General features: G+C 38.3%; 1 protein-coding gene across 1 annotated transcript in view; it reads left to right on the top strand.

Moving 5' to 3' along the window:
- FRMD3 (FERM domain containing 3) overlaps window positions 1-17,751 on the top strand; it is a 154,069-nt gene that overhangs the window by 115,250 nt on the left and 21,068 nt on the right. The window contains exons 7-12 of the mRNA XM_064437931.1: window positions 6,789-6,876; window positions 8,787-8,875; window positions 11,156-11,219; window positions 12,242-12,330; window positions 15,202-15,276; window positions 15,843-15,911. Of these exons, the coding sequence (XP_064294001.1) occupies window positions 6,789-6,876; window positions 8,787-8,875; window positions 11,156-11,219; window positions 12,242-12,330; window positions 15,202-15,276; window positions 15,843-15,911 (474 nt within the window). The remainder of the gene's footprint in view (window positions 1-6,788; window positions 6,877-8,786; window positions 8,876-11,155; window positions 11,220-12,241; window positions 12,331-15,201; window positions 15,277-15,842; window positions 15,912-17,751) is intronic.

The raw sequence follows: 17,751 nt of genomic DNA, 5'->3' as shown, positions 1-17,751 counted from the left end.
GTGCCAGCAGGAGTACAGGATTTCTCTGTCTCTGCTGATTTGGCTCTCCAGCTCTTGTGCAGACATGCAGCTGTCAATGGAGCCACTGGCAAGCATAACTACAAATGTTACTATCAGAGTATATTCTGGGAGGCTGTCCTAGAAGACTTGGCAAGGGTTGCTAGAGAATGCTTCTCTTTGTGGGTGTTAATATAGTTTGATCCAAGATTAAAGCAACTTCTTGCATGCTCTTGAATATATTAAAGAGTGCTAAAACTAAATTCCCGTTTAGCAAGTCCAGAATGAGGTGGATCTTGTCTTTCATTTAAGATCTACTTGCAATTAAAACTACGTATTATCTGTTTTTATGCATTTAGAGCTGGAAGCATACTCATCTACGCTTTATATTTAGCTTCTTGTACTACCCTAATCACATTGGTATCTAACAGCCTTGTACACATGAAGGGAGTCTGATTGGAAGGACATATGGTGTGCTCCAAAACTTGGAAGTCAGGTTACACAAGACAGAAGCCACTTTGCTGGGGACTGAGGCTCTTTTGAGATTTACATGGAGGGGACAAGGGAATCTGGAAAAGAGCAGGACTTGGGCTACAGCAGGGACAGCTGACTTCCAGGCGTAAGGAGCCAAAGCCTTTGTAGTTCTCAGCTGTACAGAGTTTGCCAAGGACTTTGGAGAGCTGAGGAGGATGATGATGTGCAGTGGGAGTTCACAGGCAGATAGTCATGACAGCTGCTCTGGTCCCACCGTCATTACAGCAGCCCTGGGCTGCACTGAATGTCCTCGTCATTTCAGCCTTGATAGCCCATGCTGGCTCATTTACAGTTTCCCAGTGTAGGCATTTAGATTTATCCATCAGGGTATATGTTGGCACATGTCACTGCAACTTCACAATTATCTAATTCTATCTAATTTAGCAATCTGGTATTAAAATGCCATTGTGTTTGCTGTAATAGATGAATAATTTTTTTGTTTCTATTCTGCTGTGTTTTTTCTGTATTCTTTCACTCCATTGTTCTTATCAGTTGTCATTTGACTGAATTAGAGAGACGGCTGGTATGTGTATTTATCAGAGGTCTGAAATAACATGTTTTCCCTGTCACCTAGTCCTTTCCCTGGAGAATGATGTGTGTGTGTTGCTTTCCTCAAAACTTTGTTCTTCTGAACCATATTTTTCTTACAGAAGTGTGCTTAAAACTAATTAAAACTGTACTTGAGATTCTGGATGCACTTACCAGAAAATGGTAAGAGTGAGATGCTGTTTTGTTGGATTGGTGTTCACATGGCGCAGAGAATAATTCCAGAAGCTTTATGGTGAGGAGCAGCTTTACCTGAGCAGGATCTTAATGGAAGATGCAGTTGTAGTAGTAATCTAGAGAAAGGAACTTCACAGACAAAACAGATGTCTTTTCCCCTCTCTTTTTCCCAAAGGTCTATCTGATAAAATGAAAAACTGAAAAGATATATCAATACATGTGATTTTACTTTTAATGGGAATTCCAAGAAGTATTCAGTAGAAGGGGTAAGCTACTTGAATTGAAAAAGGTGGCTGTATTTATTGTAACATTGATAATTTTTTAGCTTTAGGAAAGATTTATTTTGTGGTATGTGTATGTGCATGCACTCCCTCCTCCCCCACCCTGGGAAGAGTGGTCATAATCATGATCCACAAATGTGGTTGTTTTCTTTACCAAGCTAGTTTTTGCCTCTCTCATGGTGACATTTGGATTCAGGTTCTGCTTATTTAGCATACTGCAGGACTCAGAGGTGTGAATTTCTACAACATAGGGATTTCTTCATCAGCTGAAAGGACCTATTTCCTGTGTCCCTTTCCTCCCTCTCTCCCTCCTCTTTATCTGGGAGAAGGCTTTACAGCCCAGGTGTGTATGGACCAGAAAGATGAATCTACTGTGATATCAAAAACAGATAGCTGAGATATCTCTGTGTCATGGGAATAGATTTGAAATTAATAATAATAGGTAAAACTGCATCTGCTCTGTAAATGCATTCGGTCTGTTGAATAGGCTTAAAGCTGTCTGCGTCACTGCATCAATTCATGACATAGAGTTGAAATACAAATACCTAAACACAGATTTCAGAGATACTGTCTCAGCCTGATCTCTGAAGCACACAAGTTATTTGAAATGTTCTGGCAGAAGGAATTACTTAAGTGGCACATGTCATTAGAGAGTGCGTGGTGTAAAATTAAACCTTATAAGCATTTAAAAGATTCAGTAGAAGAGCTTCATTATTGTTTTAAAGTGATTATTCAGGTTTTCTCATCCTAGAATTCTATTTGAGAGTAAAAACAATTTTGCAGTACAAGTTAAAATTGACGTTTGAGTGTTTTGCAGTTTTCTCAGTTTTATATGTTCCAGCAACTTTTCAGCAGTTCAGCTACTTGCTAGGTGATAAGGTCTCTTTTCATATGGAGACCCATTTAAAGGCTTTTCCCCTCCTCTCTACCAGTGTCCCAGGCAGTTCTCAGGGGAGCAGCAGTGCTGCTGCCTGGGCAATGTGCAAAGCCTGGCCTTGCTATTCTGACACACTGGGCCACAGCCTACAATGCAATTTCATTTACCAGTGTCTTCATTTAGTTCTTCTCTTTGAAATTATCACCGTCATTGTGGCATTGTCTCCAGTACAACTGAAACACTGATAATTGTAGCAGATTTGTGTTTCAGTACCACATAGTCCTCCTTAACACCTTCATCACGACTAAAAATACTAGCAGAAAGACTGTATTTAAAAACATGTTCACTGTCTGCCAAAATCTCCTGAGCTTAAAGGAAAAGTAAAAACTACTCAAGACTTTTAGCACTATAATTGTATAGCAATTGGAGTCTCAACCGCGTGTAAAAATATTTAAGGACATAACATCAAAACCTCAGCCATGGGGTAAGCTGATCTGTGATCAGTATGTGGCGTAGCTAAATGTGTTGATGCTTTATACAGAATTCTGGCTTTTTTTTAGGTTAAAAGCAAACCCAGTAAACCGTGTTCTACTGAGGGATGTCCTGTACAAGATCTCGAATATAACAATGAGAATATTTTATAGATGGAGATCTTTCTTGAAATAGTCACTGCGGTCTCCTCCAAGACTGCAGTTAACTATACCCATAGTTGCAGGGTAGTGCTAAGGGTGTTTGATGGAGACTGAGCATATGATAGTTAAAGCTTCATGGCTGGTACTTTTCCCTGTTTTGCATGGAGGTGAATATGTAGTGTTTCTAGAGGCTAGATCATTATGTACATACTTATTTATTCTTTTAAGTAGTTACATGGAAGCACCCTACAGACCATAAATACCCAGAAATTAATCGTACGTGGGGCATGCTCAAGTACAGTATTGCTATTGTATTCTGCAGCAAGTAACTTTGACACAGAAGTGAGGCAAAAAAGTGGACAATAATTATGCCTTTTATTATTAGTAGTACTGTATTAATAGTAGTATCTCACAGCACTTCATAAGTCAGTAAGAGAATCAGAGAAGATAGGAGAAGTGACTTCACTAAGGTCATTAGGAAGCAAGAAAACAAGAACAGAATTGAAAATGCTTTTTCTTTACTGTTACATAGTCTTCTCTGTTTGTTAGAAGGAATTAATGCTCAGTCCTGTGCTATGTCGTCCTTGACTTTAACTAAGTTTCACTACTTGAGTTTGTAACAGATACATACCTCAAAGGAAAGGTATGAAGGGAAGAAAATTCCAGAGTGAATTGGTGTGGGCAGCCAGCAAAATAAGCAGATCATTGCTGTGGCACACCCTGGAAGCATTCCCTGTTGAGCTTCCTGGCCTTTGAAGTGCTTTAGAGCTGGGGGCCCTGTGGGGAATAAAGAGCTTGTACATGCTCTAATGCATACTTCTCATGAGCCTAAAGGAAAAAACAGAGTGTGTTGCAGACTCCTCTGTCTTTTATTAATATCTTTGTTTCATTAACATTTTATTAGGAACTTTTAGATTGATTGAGTCCTAGGCTGAATCATTAACTCATAGCTAATAACTGTGGAGCTCTAATTTCACAAGTAATCCACAGTTTTTATTTGTACCATATACAGAAACTTTCCTGTGTAATGGTTTCTTTTACTGGGGCTGTTCAAAACCTTTGGCATACTGCTGCTCGGTGCTATAGTGGCTCCAACATATGGAAATCTTCCATTTAATGTTGAATACATACTGAAGAATTTGGGAAGTCATACCAAGGTCAAAAGGAGTGAATGCACTGAGAAAGATACCTGACTTTCCTGACAGAACTGAGTTACAGACCAGCAAAGATGCATTGTCTAAATAGTCCCTGTTTTTCCACTGTAGGAGGTATTAGTTTAAACACTTGCATGAGCGAGGAAACTATACATTTTTGTGTAAGGCTGTTTGTTGCATGTGGAAAGCTTGAAGGCTTTTTAACAAAGCCAATCAAAGGCATATCTAATGTTAAATCAGTGATTGATAAAAAAATGTTGACTTTTCTTTGCTGATAGGATTTGCTGTAGTTACATTTTTATTTAGAAAGGAACATTTCATTGCTAAGTTACGGATGAAAAGCTTATTATCAAGGCTAGAATATTAATCCCTTGATAAGGGATGAATGAGGACTTTTTCATTTGATATTGCCCTTGACTCTTTTGCTTTGTGATGTTCTTTTAAGGCTTTGCACAGTAGCCATTTCATTAGCCTGTAATCCGATAAGATCAAACTTGTCCCTGTCTTCTGCTTTTTTTTCCAAGCACCACAGCTTGTTCCACTTGATGTGAACAAAGACAGCGTAGTTTCAGAGGTTGTAGGTGAGGAGAGCATGCCAGTTCTTTTTAATGCCTCTCTTTAATAAAAACTACGATTTAATATTTTATTCCCTTTTGGAAATGCCAAAGCCCCCAAATCACATTGTTCCAAATTATTTGTCACTCTTTTAGAACTGTCAAACCAGAAGACTGACTACTTTCCTTTGTACCACCAAAGGGAGGTGGGAAAAAGATGGATTTTATGATCTTATATTTCTGTGAGGCCCAGTTTCTAATAAGCAATCAAACTGTCTCTTTGTTTTGCTTTTCACTATGCAGCATAAATGTTCAAAGTAATTTAGGTCAAGTTAGTTAATTACTTCTGTCCTGTGCAGTCGGTTGGTACCTGAAACAAACTTGTTGACTTTTTAAGGATCATTTATGGTCTTACAGTTGTGATTACACTTAAAGTTGTGATTTATTCGTGTTGAAAGGGGAGAAACAGAGTTTAGTGGAGCCATCAAAAACTTGATTGGGCAAAATAAGCTTTTTTTATTTTCTACTTGCTGCTTTTATGCTGCCTTCCCCTTAAACATTTAGCGGCGTAAATGCACATTTATAATTTTTGGTGTTCCGCTTGATACATGTTCTTCTCCATTGTAAAGTGGTGAGAAAGAGAACAAGAAAGGAAGGAGAAAGAAGGGCACTTCTTCTCTAATTTTGTCTGGTTTTTATTCTTTAAAAGCTAAATATCAACAAAAACGTGATCTGAAATAAAGTGCAAGTAGTGTAGTAACAAGGAGGACCAAAAAACACATGGAAAAAGCCAAAGAAGTACCATGGGATTGCCTGGGAGACGATGAGCAGTGAAGTAGAAATGAGAATGAATTAAAATTTTGTAACAGAAAAGGTTATTGACACTTATATTGCTACAGGGCATCAGCCTGGTAGGTTCGAGATAGGAACTGACATCCACAAGCATGCTGGACATTGTCTTAACTGATAAACTGAACTTTGGGCCAGATACTGAATGTCGTATGTCAATGCTTGTTGGTTTCTAGCTACTGGCGGAGAACAGACTTACAGGGATATTATTATACACCAGTGCACAGAACAGCTTTTAAATGCCAGTTCCTGAGTGCCATCAGTCACAGTGTGAGACTGGACCCCAAAACAATAAAGTATGACTATTGCTGTGTTCCTTGAAGATTTCTGTATAGCTCATTTTTTGGATAATTTGCATGAGAAGCATTTCTGAAGCCTGGCTTTCTAAAGGCCCTAAGCACTGCTCATTGTCATTTACCAGAATTGCTTACTGTAGTCATGCAAACAGATGAATAAAATAATACTTGGAACAGGTCACTGACAAACAGGCATTGCAAATCTGTGTTTGAGCTTATCGTAATGGCAGGAGTTAGTAGAGCAAAAATCAAATAATAAAACTTACTCTAGAACTCAAATCTTGCATGCCATGTTTCAGGCTTTAGTGTATATTCATAGTTGATTGTAGACACCCTAAAAATAGGAGCATATAATGGAAATGCTGACAGATTCTGAACTATCATGATGGTAACAGGCACTGCTATAATTAGGCATGCATCTGAGTAGACAGTGTAATATGATTGCCTTGTTTATAACCTGCGCTGGAAGGAATGTTTGTTAATCTGCACGGTCCTTTTAGATAAGTTGGGGAGCAAAAGTTTGTGGAAAAAAGATGCTGGGGTTCATTTCATATTCAGGCTGACGTGCATGTATATCAAAAGACAAGAAGTGCTTGCAGGATATTGGATAGCTCTGGTTAATTGCATAACATGTTATCTCAGGATTGAGGAAAAGCCATCAGGATTTACGTGAAACCACTAGGCACTGTACAATTCAATACAATTCAACAGGAGAAAACATGTGAAAGGTTTTCTATCTTTAAATTATAAGCACGACATGGTTAAAATAATTTGTATTTCAGTAAGAACTTTTCTTTCCTCCCTTTTTAGGCATTTATACTCTGCAGTCAAAAAGTCTTTTTCTCCTGTTTTCTTTTTGCTGTCAAACTACTGTTTCTTCTGTAATTTCAGAGGCCAGAGCCCAGCTGTTGCTGAATTTAACTTGCTCCTGAAAGCATATTCTTTGGAAACTTATGGTGTTGATCCTCATCCTTGCAAGGTAACAGTTCTTTTTACTAACATTTAATAAAATGTTGTTCTTACTAACATTTAGTAAAAAGCTGTTAATTGAATTGATTTAGCTCTGGTTTTTATCCAGACACAAATAGGGAGTAATTTATAAAAGAACTTGCCCTGGAACTGCATATTACTTTTAAGCCTTGGAAGAACATTGACTGGTAGACATTTCTGCATCAGTCAAAGGAAAAGTCTCTCCAGAGGAAGCAGAACATCACGGGAGAATTTGGTAGAGCATCATGACAAAAACTTTGGTTATACTTCTTAATTTCTTTGCATTTAATGCAAAGATTTCTCTAAATACTCCAGGCGTGAAATATTTTATGTTTGCCACTTTTTTCAAGATTCAGCGTTATTCTTGTCTGGAAGATGCAACAAATTGTTAGTCCTTGGCAGATTAGTTTTTCAAACACCATCAAAATGTGCAAATCTTAGGAAGAACTGCAAACCAAATGTACAGAGGGGAGAACCAGATATACATTTGCATATTCCTCCTCCTTGCTGTTTTTTGGTTCTCTATAAGAGGGTGATTTTAGTTACCAGTTCCGATTAGATTATCCCTTACACCTGCATTTTTATTCCTTGGTTTTATCTGCATAATCTGCAGTGTTTGTTTGTAGTCTTACTTGCTTCATGTTTTAATTGCTGTTTTTACTTTGACTGGTATACCACCTCATTTGGTGGAACAGCAGTGCTGTTGAGTTAGCTGTTCTAGTGGTGAGTGCCCTTAAACAGTCAGCTCTAACAGAGCTGCATCGGATTTCATACATACTTTGCTAGAAATGGTGGTTCTGTGTGAAATACAGGGTCTGGTTCAGAGCTCAGTGAAGTCAGTGACTTGGTAAACTTTAGTTCACAACTATACTGCAGATTTTCAGAGGGTATTGCAGAGTCTTATGTTGGCACTTAGGACAGAGCCAAAACTGGCTCAGAATTTCCTCTTTATCTATGTGGCAGGGCTTGCAGTGTGGGGTGTCAAGGGGTTCACAGCCCGTGCTTAAGGACAATTTTTCAGTCTTCTGAAAGTGAAATGCAAAGCACGGTGCTCCCCTGGCTCCTTATGACATGCTCCTTCCAGTGCCGTGAAACTGGATGAAATAGCGATAGAGGAAAAGCCATTAAGCTGTCTCAGTGTTACGCTGGCTGTTGGAAGATCACTCAAGTGAGGTTTATCTGCTACTCCAGAAGCATCACTGTTTCTCTTCCCTCTTATTTTATTGGTGGAACATAAAGCACAATGAAGTCGACTAACTTTAGCAAGGTGAGGGTCTGGAACTTGGGATAGACATGGAATCTGGTTAATACAAAACTCACCTGAATTGTTGCTCAAAAACTGTGAAGCAGAACTTTTATTGTGGAATTAAAAATTTAAAAAATGGTCTTTCCCATCTGAGAGGCAAGTATCATATCAAGTACCATATGTTCAGTTTTATACTCAATAATACTTGCTTATTGTAGTAAATGCTGTCTGTCAGCAGTACTTCCAACACAACATCTCATGGAGGAACAGTGTATTATGAAATCTTAAAAAAATATCAGTGTTGAAGCAGATATGAATCCCTGGTTTGTAGTTAGTCAGCATGATAAGGATGGGACATACACAGAAGTACTGTTCTCAGCAGAATTACTGAGTATCCCTAAAGATTCCCCATTGTCATCAGCTACAGGTAGACCAAAACAAAGCACAAAATGCTCTTAAATGCTTAGAAATAAATAAGGCCTGTGTTGCCAAGAGCAGTCTTTGCTATGTAGAGATGTACAATTTGAAGGCAAAATACATTTTGAAAAGAAAACAAAATAGAGGTAATCTATAATGGAGTAACAATTCATGCTGTCAGTAAGAAATACCTCACTGGATGAGGGGGAAATTATATTTCTTTTTTCTTTTTCAAGGACTCAACGGGGATGACTACATTTTTAGGATTCACAGCTGCAGGATTTGTAGTTTTCCAGGGGAATAAAAGAATTCATTTGTTAAAATGGTAAGCATTTGCAGTAAGAGTTGATTAATATGTCTTTCCTTCCTACTATCTTCACCTGCATTTGTTGTCTTTAAGGTGAATCCCATGAATATTCCTTTCTTGCCCCACCATGTTTCTGTTTTAAAGGATCTTAGATGAGAAGTAGAGTAATAATAATTTGATCTTGTTCTTCCTCCAGTGAAAATTATTCCACAGGGTGCATTTGTCAACATAATGCACAAATGCTAAAATTGTGTAAGTCGATTCTTCAACTATTTTGTAAAGCACTGGTGAGGCTTCTTGGCAGAGATGTCTGGAAGAGTTTACAAGAGTCCACCTGCATCTTTATTTGTGACCCTTGGAAATTGTTCTAATTCTCATTTAAGTAACCTCATTTTGAAAACTATAAACCAGCTTATTTGGTAAGCAGAGGAGGCGGTGAGAATGCCTTTGAATTTTTATTTTTTAGCCTGTCTTTTAAAGAAGTGGACATTTATGCAATTGTCCTTGGTTTGTCTGGCTTTACTTTTCTTTTCTGCTCCTGTAGAACATTTGACTTAATTGGGCAGCCTCAGCACAGTTGAGGGAGAGGTAAAACCGAGTTTCTGTAGGTGGTGTAATAGCAGCTGTCCATGCCCTCAGCAATGTCGTGCAGAGTGAGCACAGTCATGCTCAGGCAGCGATAAATCTCGTTTTAGCCCTGCCGCTAAACAAATGCCAACAGCAGTTACCTAGATGTGGCTGCTCCACTTCAGTGCTCCCAGCCTGTCTTGTGGGAAGAAGATGGGCAGGAGGTGAAGAAACAGTGAGGTGTTTTTTTGTGTGGAGCTGGACTCTTTGCTGCATATCCATAGAAACATCCCCGAAAAGTGACTATCCTGAGATCCTCAGAGATATAAAGTCAGTGTAGTCCTGTCTGTGTGATTCAGATGCATGTGGAGCTCTGGGGACGTGTCTGTCAAATACCATCCATTTGTGATCCTGGATTTGTGCTATAGTTTCCCTAGGGTTTATTTCAGGTAGCCCTAGTCATGGTGCTTGGGCGGTTTGTGCTTGTGGCATAAGGACAGTGTAACTGTAATGTCAATATATGGTGCAGGGAGGAGAGAATAGCACTTGCTGAGCATGTATCCACCATACTGTGGGAATGAGTTTCACAGCACTTATTTTTTCATGTTACCCAAGGATAGCATGTCCCTTCAGAGATCTCAGGGTATTAATTTAGTCCATCGGCATGTAAACCAGATACAAAATGAAATAGTGAGAGAGGAAAAGCCATTAAGCTGTGTCAGTGTTACACTGGCCACTGGAAGGTCGATCAAGTGAGGTTTATCTGAATGTCACGTACTGCTCCTTTCATTTCTGAGACCTAGAAGCGAGTGCTAGTAGCTTGAACTGATATTAGCTGAAATTTGGACTACAGAGTAAAAATCAAAATTCGTATTTGAGATTTCCTTTTCAATGGAAGAGCTTTCTCAAATAGAATGATTTGTTGTTTTTTAATATTAAAGCAGAACTCTTGTTATAAAGTTTCCAGGACAGCATTGTTCTTACCTCCAGAATCGTTCCCAGTGTGACCATCTGACATCCAAAATCTTTAGAGGAGTTTATGAAAAACTACAGTGTCTCCATTTTAGCTGTGGTAGGGACAAAATTTCCACTACAGTTTAAGCAGAGGCATCATATTGCCTTTATATGGTGCACCGCTATTGCGTATGTAGATTGTGCTTTTAACCTGCCCCAGTAGTAAGTGCTGTCAAACATTTTCTTTTAATTCCTGTTGTGCTCTGTCTGTAAGTAGTCAGTTACTAAGATGTGTGATATGAAACCACAAATAAATAAGGATAGAGGTAAGGTGTTGCTGGTAAAAAGTGCCTGAATCTAGAAAATTGTATGCCTTATGCAACCTATGCAGGCTGAGAGTATTGTCTTTCCCTCAATCTAATTACATCAGATTTTACAAGAATTTAGGATATAATAGGAATTACAAACTGTGTAATAAATAGAATGTAAGCATAAGCTTCTGCCTACTTTTAAGTTCCTCTTCATTTTCCAGCAGCCAAAGTTAATTATTTGAAGGTACATAGGGACGTAAAAGAAATACTCTGGGCTTATGTTCTCTACTCTAAAGAAAATTAGAATATTAATTGCTTTTATGCTAAAGGTTTTAAGACTTCTTTTGAGGCTCTTTGTCATTTGGCAGCCTGCTTGACTTTGGGAATCAGGGAAACTTGCACGCAAGTTGCTTTTCTTACCTGTAGATCTGTTTTTCCTATACTTAAATGATCTTTCTCTTTATAGGTGTGATGTCTATAAACTGAAATTTGAAGGGAAGACCTTTTATGTGTTTGGATCTCAGAAAGAGGTCAGGTTTAATATTTTTACAGAACTTCTGTATTTGATTTAGAATCAACTAAAACATAACTTTTTAACTAAGCAAAATTCTAAACAATCAATAATTGTACCTCATATTGTAACTAAAATATAGAATATAAGTGAATGTGGATATCGCTGTTGTCAAAAGAATGTCTGATTTGCAAAGGCTTGAGACTTTTCTCACTTATCATTCATGCAGTGTTGTGTTGATTGCTCATAGTTTGGGTCATCTGTGTAGTCAAGTTTTAATGGATTTTAAAGTACTAAAGCTGTACCCACCCACTCTGAAGCATGAGTGACATCTGTATATGATTGAAAATTCAGGTGGGCATTGGTAGATGCCTGGATCTATGTGAGGTATTTTTGGCTAATTATGATCATCTCCTCAAATATTGGTCAGCTGGATAGGCTGGCGTCTATCCTAAGTGGACAGGAGTCCTATCATTGGACTCTTGCTGTTGAAATCATAGGGATACTTGCCTACAGCATGCTATAACCAGTTCTTCCTCTAGGGCAGAGTGATATAGCCAAAGATTATGGCTTTGGATACAGTCTAGGTGAAAATGGAGGAAGGAAACAATGCCAGAGATATCAGGGGCTGTTTGTGTGGTTGGAAGGAGGATCTGATGGTGGGAAATAGGGAATAGGGAGAAGTGGATGGTAAGTAGTGCAGCGACTGTGCAACATGGAATATTGAATATAGAGACTTCCCTTTCTTGATTTTGGCCTGAAGACAGTTGATCAGATTTATTCGACAAGCCACTTGTACATATGCTCTTCTCTGCCCCCTCCAAGCATCCCATTTTATTTCTGAAATGGTTGCCTGGGCAGTTTAAACATCAGCCATCTATGGGTTGTACTTCAGTGGGTGAACGACAGATTGAGGCTACACAGGAGAACTTGGTCTTCAGTGTATCTGGTTCATGGTGATGCCATCAGGTACAGCTACTTCAGTCTTTGACTATTCAACATTTTCATTACTTTTATTCGCCTTTTTTTCCTTGCCCTTAGAAAAAGGCTGTGCTGTCATTCCATACCTCTACACCAGCAGCCTGCAAGCATCTTTGGAAATGTGGGGTGGAGAACCAGGCTTTTTACAAGTATGTAAACCTGAAGTCATTATCTATACTAAAAGTAAAAAAATGTGCATGTGAGTCAAAGATTGCTGAATGCGACATGTTCCGTTTCATTAGCAGAATTCAAAGTGCAAACAGAAAATATGCAAGTTAATGGGGAATATTATTTTATTTCAAGCCAGTAATATAAATTGTTTAAAATCTGAATGAAGCAGGAGGGTTTTGGCAGTGAATAATTACACTTTTTCAAGTACACTGGTTTTGCCGCTCCGTAGTGTGACATTGGATGGACACAGTACTGTACTTGTGTCTGGGAACATAGTTGTTAATCTTAGCCCTGCTGTTGAATACCTTGAGAGTGGAGGAAACAATCTGTTACGTTTGATTCTCTGGGCTCTTCTGCTGGTAGGTTATGTACTCCCACTTGAAATCCGAGGTTTAGTAAGAACTGGTTGAAAAAAAAATTCTCTGCAATGCTTGAAAAAAAGAAGAAAACGTTCTTAGATACATTTTGAAAGATGCCAGCCATCTCATTTAAAAAAACAAAAATGCCTGTAAAATGACAAGAAAAAAAGTGTGTCTTCCTCCCTATTCCCTAAAAGGGAACCTGAAAATAATTCCTCATTAAAAAGCTCTTATGCATTCTGTCTGCCCTCCACTGACTTTGTTAGATCTGTTTATTGATGCTTCCCTTTAGGCACGTAGCTTTTATTTTTGCTACATAGTCTCTCATTACAGCATCTTGCATATTTTATAAAAAATATTGTTTCTTTGTTGGAGCATAGCAACACCAGGGGGCTGCTATAAGGCTAAATAATAACTAAGTAGGAAGAATGTGTCTTCTGACATGGATGTTAATGACCTGCTTTATTTTGGAGAAGATTCCTCCTTCTGTTTCCACACTGATACAATAATATATCAATATAATCTGTTCTATTGATACATTCGTTGAAGAAACAGGAAATATGAGCTGGCACAATACAGCTGTTAATTCTCTATGTTAACGTCCACTGCATTTGAGACTGAATTAGCAAAAAGATTATCAGGAAATGTTTTCCATTAGAAGTACGTGTAAGTAGGAAAATAGTGCATGGTGTTTGAGCAGTTTTATTTTATGTTACTAGAAATAAATATTTGGAATAGGAAAAAAATTCCACCCAAAGGAGAGAAATTAGTGCTCAAAGTAAAGACATCTGAGGGGAAGTTTCTTCCTAGGCTAAACTTCACTCATACATTCCTGACTTTTCGATGTCCTACTTGCCCCAGGAAGTGCAGGGAGATGGGGAATGGGGGTTGCAGTCAATTCATAGCAGTTTATCACTGCTGCTCCTTCCTCTTCATACTTTTCCCCTGCTCCAGTGTCCTTCAGGCCACAAATCCCACCAGGAGCCAGCTCCTGTGTGGGCTTTCCAGGGGCTGCAGCTTCACTCAGAGCATGTCCACCTGCTGTAGTGAAGGGTCCTGCACGGGCTGCAGTGTAGACATCTGCTCTGGCGTGGTCTTCCATGGGCTGCAGGGGAGACAGCCTGCCTCACTGTGGTCTTCTCAATGGGCTGCAGGTATTTTCTGCTCCAGCATCTGGATCACCCCTTCCCCCTCTTTCTTCTCGGACTTTGGTGTCGGCAGGGGTGCTTCTCTCATGGTTTTTTTACTTTACAGATGTCTTCAGGGCACTACTGTCAGGTTATTTCTTCAGCACGATTGCATAAGATTATGCTTGCCTGTCTTGATATTGGTGGATCTTAAAAGAGGACTACTTCAGTAAAATGAAGATTGGTAGTGATAGTCAATGGAGAGGAACCTGGCTGATAGACTGGAAAATAGTAATGGTTAATATGCAGAGTGCAGAAAAATAACAACAATCCTCCAGACATGAAACTGAAGCCAAAGCAATCTGTAAATAAAGGTTTAGGATAGCAGTTTTGAAACAGCAGAGTTTTCATACATTTCAGAGAAACTGAGCTGTACAGTGTAGACTGTTACTTACTTAACAGCACTGGATAAATCCTGTCTGATTATGTTTTGTATTATATCAACAAGGTATTCTAATTAGATCAGAACAGATTTAGCCAGGGTGTGTAAGTAATTCATGATAATGACACTTGGCAACAGCTTGAAACTTGGAATTTAAGATAAGGTCATGATCTCTTGGCATGTCTTGAAAAACAGAGCTTTAGTCCTGTCAGAATCCAGGCTCAGAGTTGACTGTTGTGATTATTTTCACATAGATAAAAAGCTAGTAGGGTCTAGGAATGAGAGACTTGGTATGAAATCAGCTTGCCATTTTGAAGGCAGAGAATATCAAGGAGATGGTGTGTCTGAGGTACTCTTCCATGATCTTTGTGATAAAAGACTGTGATAAAGGGTTGCTCTGTACTTCGTTGATTAGAGAGAAGCAGTAGGATATGATGTAGGCTTCGAAGAAGTTGACTGTATAGAGGCATTGGAACTGCAACTACTTTTGGAGACAAGTGTTACAACTTTTTATTATTTCTTTGCTTTACTACTGGGGAAGTGGAAATAGCCATATCTTCCCACAAACAAGGTAATGGTAGGGCAAACTTGTCCTAAGGGTGTTTGGTGTACCATGGTCTTTCCTTCATCCTGTCAATGAAAGTCTGTAGAGATGCAGCAGCTGTCAGCATTTAATTTTCTTGGTTTCCTATCCGTGTAATCATTTGGTATATGTTCAGTTGTTCTGTACTGTCTGAATGGTTTTATGTACACTTCATATTCTATTTTGTATAAAGGCCTTAAAAAATGTTGGAAAGCCCAATTACTGAATATTACTTTGTGGTATAAAAATAACAAAGCTTGTAGTTGGCCTTGTTAATTTTTTCATAACAGGTTCCTTCTGTGCTGAAAATGTGACAGCCTTTGTTCTTTTTCTTCAAGGTATGCAAAATCCAGTCAGATCAAGACCATGTCCAGCAGCAAGATATTTTTTAAAGGCAGTAGATTTCGATATAGGTGGGTGTTAGCTGTTTGTTTTTCATGGTAAACTAATTCAGAAAGTAAGAGAAAACATCAGCAATTACTCATGGCAAACTGAGGGCTTTCCTTCTTGTTCATACCTAATCCAGGTCAGGATTCAAAAGATTTTCGGTTGTCTTTTTAGTGTCACTTATAAAATAAACTGGAGGCTTTATGCAGACTTCTCTCAAAGACTAGTTTTACCAGAACAGGGCTCCACTTCTGGTGCAGTTTCTGGAAAAACAAGGATGTGTTGCTAGTGTAGCGTTTGTATGTCCCCTGTAACTGGGCAACTCCAGACCAGGGGTGCATTAGCGGGACAGTCCAGTCCCACTCCTAGTGTTCTACTACAAAAGCCTAATTTTTATTCAGTGTCTTTGCAGACAAGTGGTCAGCAGAACTTTTGATCGGGGTCATTATATATCCACTACATGGGATTATTTTTTTTCCTTTTCCTTTTCATCTTTTGAATGTAACCTAATTGTTCATGTATATATAGTGCTTGGCATGTAATGAGCTTATCTTAGTATTTGCCTGAATATTTATTTCGTGTTTTAATGCAGTGGAAAAGTAGCCAAAGAGGTTGTGGAAGCAAGCTCTAAAATCCAGAGGGAACCTCCTGAAGTTCACAGGTATGTCTTGACATTCAATATTAAAGTTTAAGGACTAAGGAGCACTATTGTCCTCTACAGAGAAATTCTCTCTCCTTTACTGGGAGAGGTAATGACTGTCATTCTGAGCTTCCACAATGAGGCATGCAAGCCTGACAATAGTATATTGTCTCCTGCACAAGGGAACTTAATCCGTGCTGCTTCAAAGCTGGGCTTAATCAGTCAGTCAGATAAGTTGCTTATATTATTTTCTATGTTATGACATAGACTGTTATTACATGATCCTGACGGAAAAGTACACTCTCATTTCTTTCCTCGTTCTTGCCCAGTTTTGAAAGATTCTGTTTTGTGTGGGTATATGGGTATGTTTAAAGGTATACTTGATAGTTTTTCCATAATGCAGTCAGATTAAAAAGGAAGAAGTTCATTCAGTAAAGAGAAAAAATATTAAAGAATATTTTTTGGAGGAAAAAGATTTGGCTTTTTAGAAATAAGCAGATGGACTTTGCAATAACACTTTCTGGTCCTTATCACTCATTGTAGTGACAATGTAAATTGATAAGAACCTAACTGAAGTCCTCTGGAAGAGGAGAGAGATCAGCAGGAAAAAGCTATTTAAAAATTTTTTTAAAGGTTGCTTAACTTTCTGGACATTCTACAGATGTGGAATTGTGATCTACATATCCCTACTTTTATTGTGATGTTTTTTCAGGGGTGTGGGTGTGTGTGTTTGGTTTATTTTTTGTTGAATATGGCTATTCCATCTATATTTGAGAGAAAAGTAGATTGTCTTTACTGAAGGGTAGGAATATATTTGCCGCAAATGTTTATAAATATGTTGTCCAGCCCTACTATGTAATTCATAGTAAGGCCATGCAGGGATGCTTTTGAAGATGTTTTGCAATTTACATTTAGAAATGGGGTAAGTAATGGTCTAGAATATGTTAACTGAAAACACAGAAGGCAGAATATAGGTCCATTGTTGAGGCAAGGCAGATTACTTGGGCACACAAATGCATTTTAAATGAAAATAGTTACTCACATAAGGAAGTAGTTTACTGTCTAGTTTCCATAGGTTTTCTTTCTTCCATATGATAAAAAAAGATTTTCACATGAAATTCTTTGTCTTGTGTTTTCCTTTTCTTTGCATATTGTTTAAAACTCTTAGTGTACATAAAGCAACAGATCAGAGGGCAAATAATTTTATAGAGCAATATCATATGGATTTAACACCCATAAATAGTAATGTATATTTCTTATTATTAACCTTCTTAAAATGCTTGCATTTAGAATATTATGGAAGCTCCAAGTTCAGTTTCTTAGAAAGACTAAGGAAAAGTCTAACGATTTCAAGTGTTTTTATAATGGAGGTCTTGAAATGGGAGACACTGGTAGATAGCTTGTCCTTCTAATAGAACAAGTAGGCAAAAAAACCCACAAATTTTTCAGCTCAAACAAAAGCAAGCTTAAGAAACATGTTACTCTGTGAAAGAGGAAAGGAAATTGTTTTTCAGATGCAAAACATTTAGAGAAAATGATACAGTTGAAGGTAAATATATACATTTATATATATATATATATATAAAAAATCTTCTCTCCCTGCGTCCCCTCCCTCAAAGTTAATTCAGTGGGACTCAAAGTTAATTCAGTGGGACTACGGCCACATTGAGGAAGAAACATGCAGTTGTGAGGACGTTACTGTTCAATATCTTTGTGTTTGGATATTACGCTTCAAGCACTATAGACTGAAAATCTGTTGGAGTGTGTAGTCACTAATGCGGTGGCAAGTTCTTCTGTCAGATACACAGTGAATGATTTAATATTTTGCTTCCGGAGTGTGCCTGAAAGAGGGTTCTTTGTA

The sequence above is a fragment of the Phalacrocorax carbo genome, chromosome Z (assembly GCF_963921805.1).
Source record: "Phalacrocorax carbo chromosome Z, bPhaCar2.1, whole genome shotgun sequence".
In the NCBI taxonomy this organism is placed as follows: domain Eukaryota; kingdom Metazoa; phylum Chordata; class Aves; order Suliformes; family Phalacrocoracidae; genus Phalacrocorax; species Phalacrocorax carbo.
The sequence above is the reverse complement of the archived record's forward strand: the minus strand, read 5'-3'. Positions and strand labels throughout refer to the sequence as shown.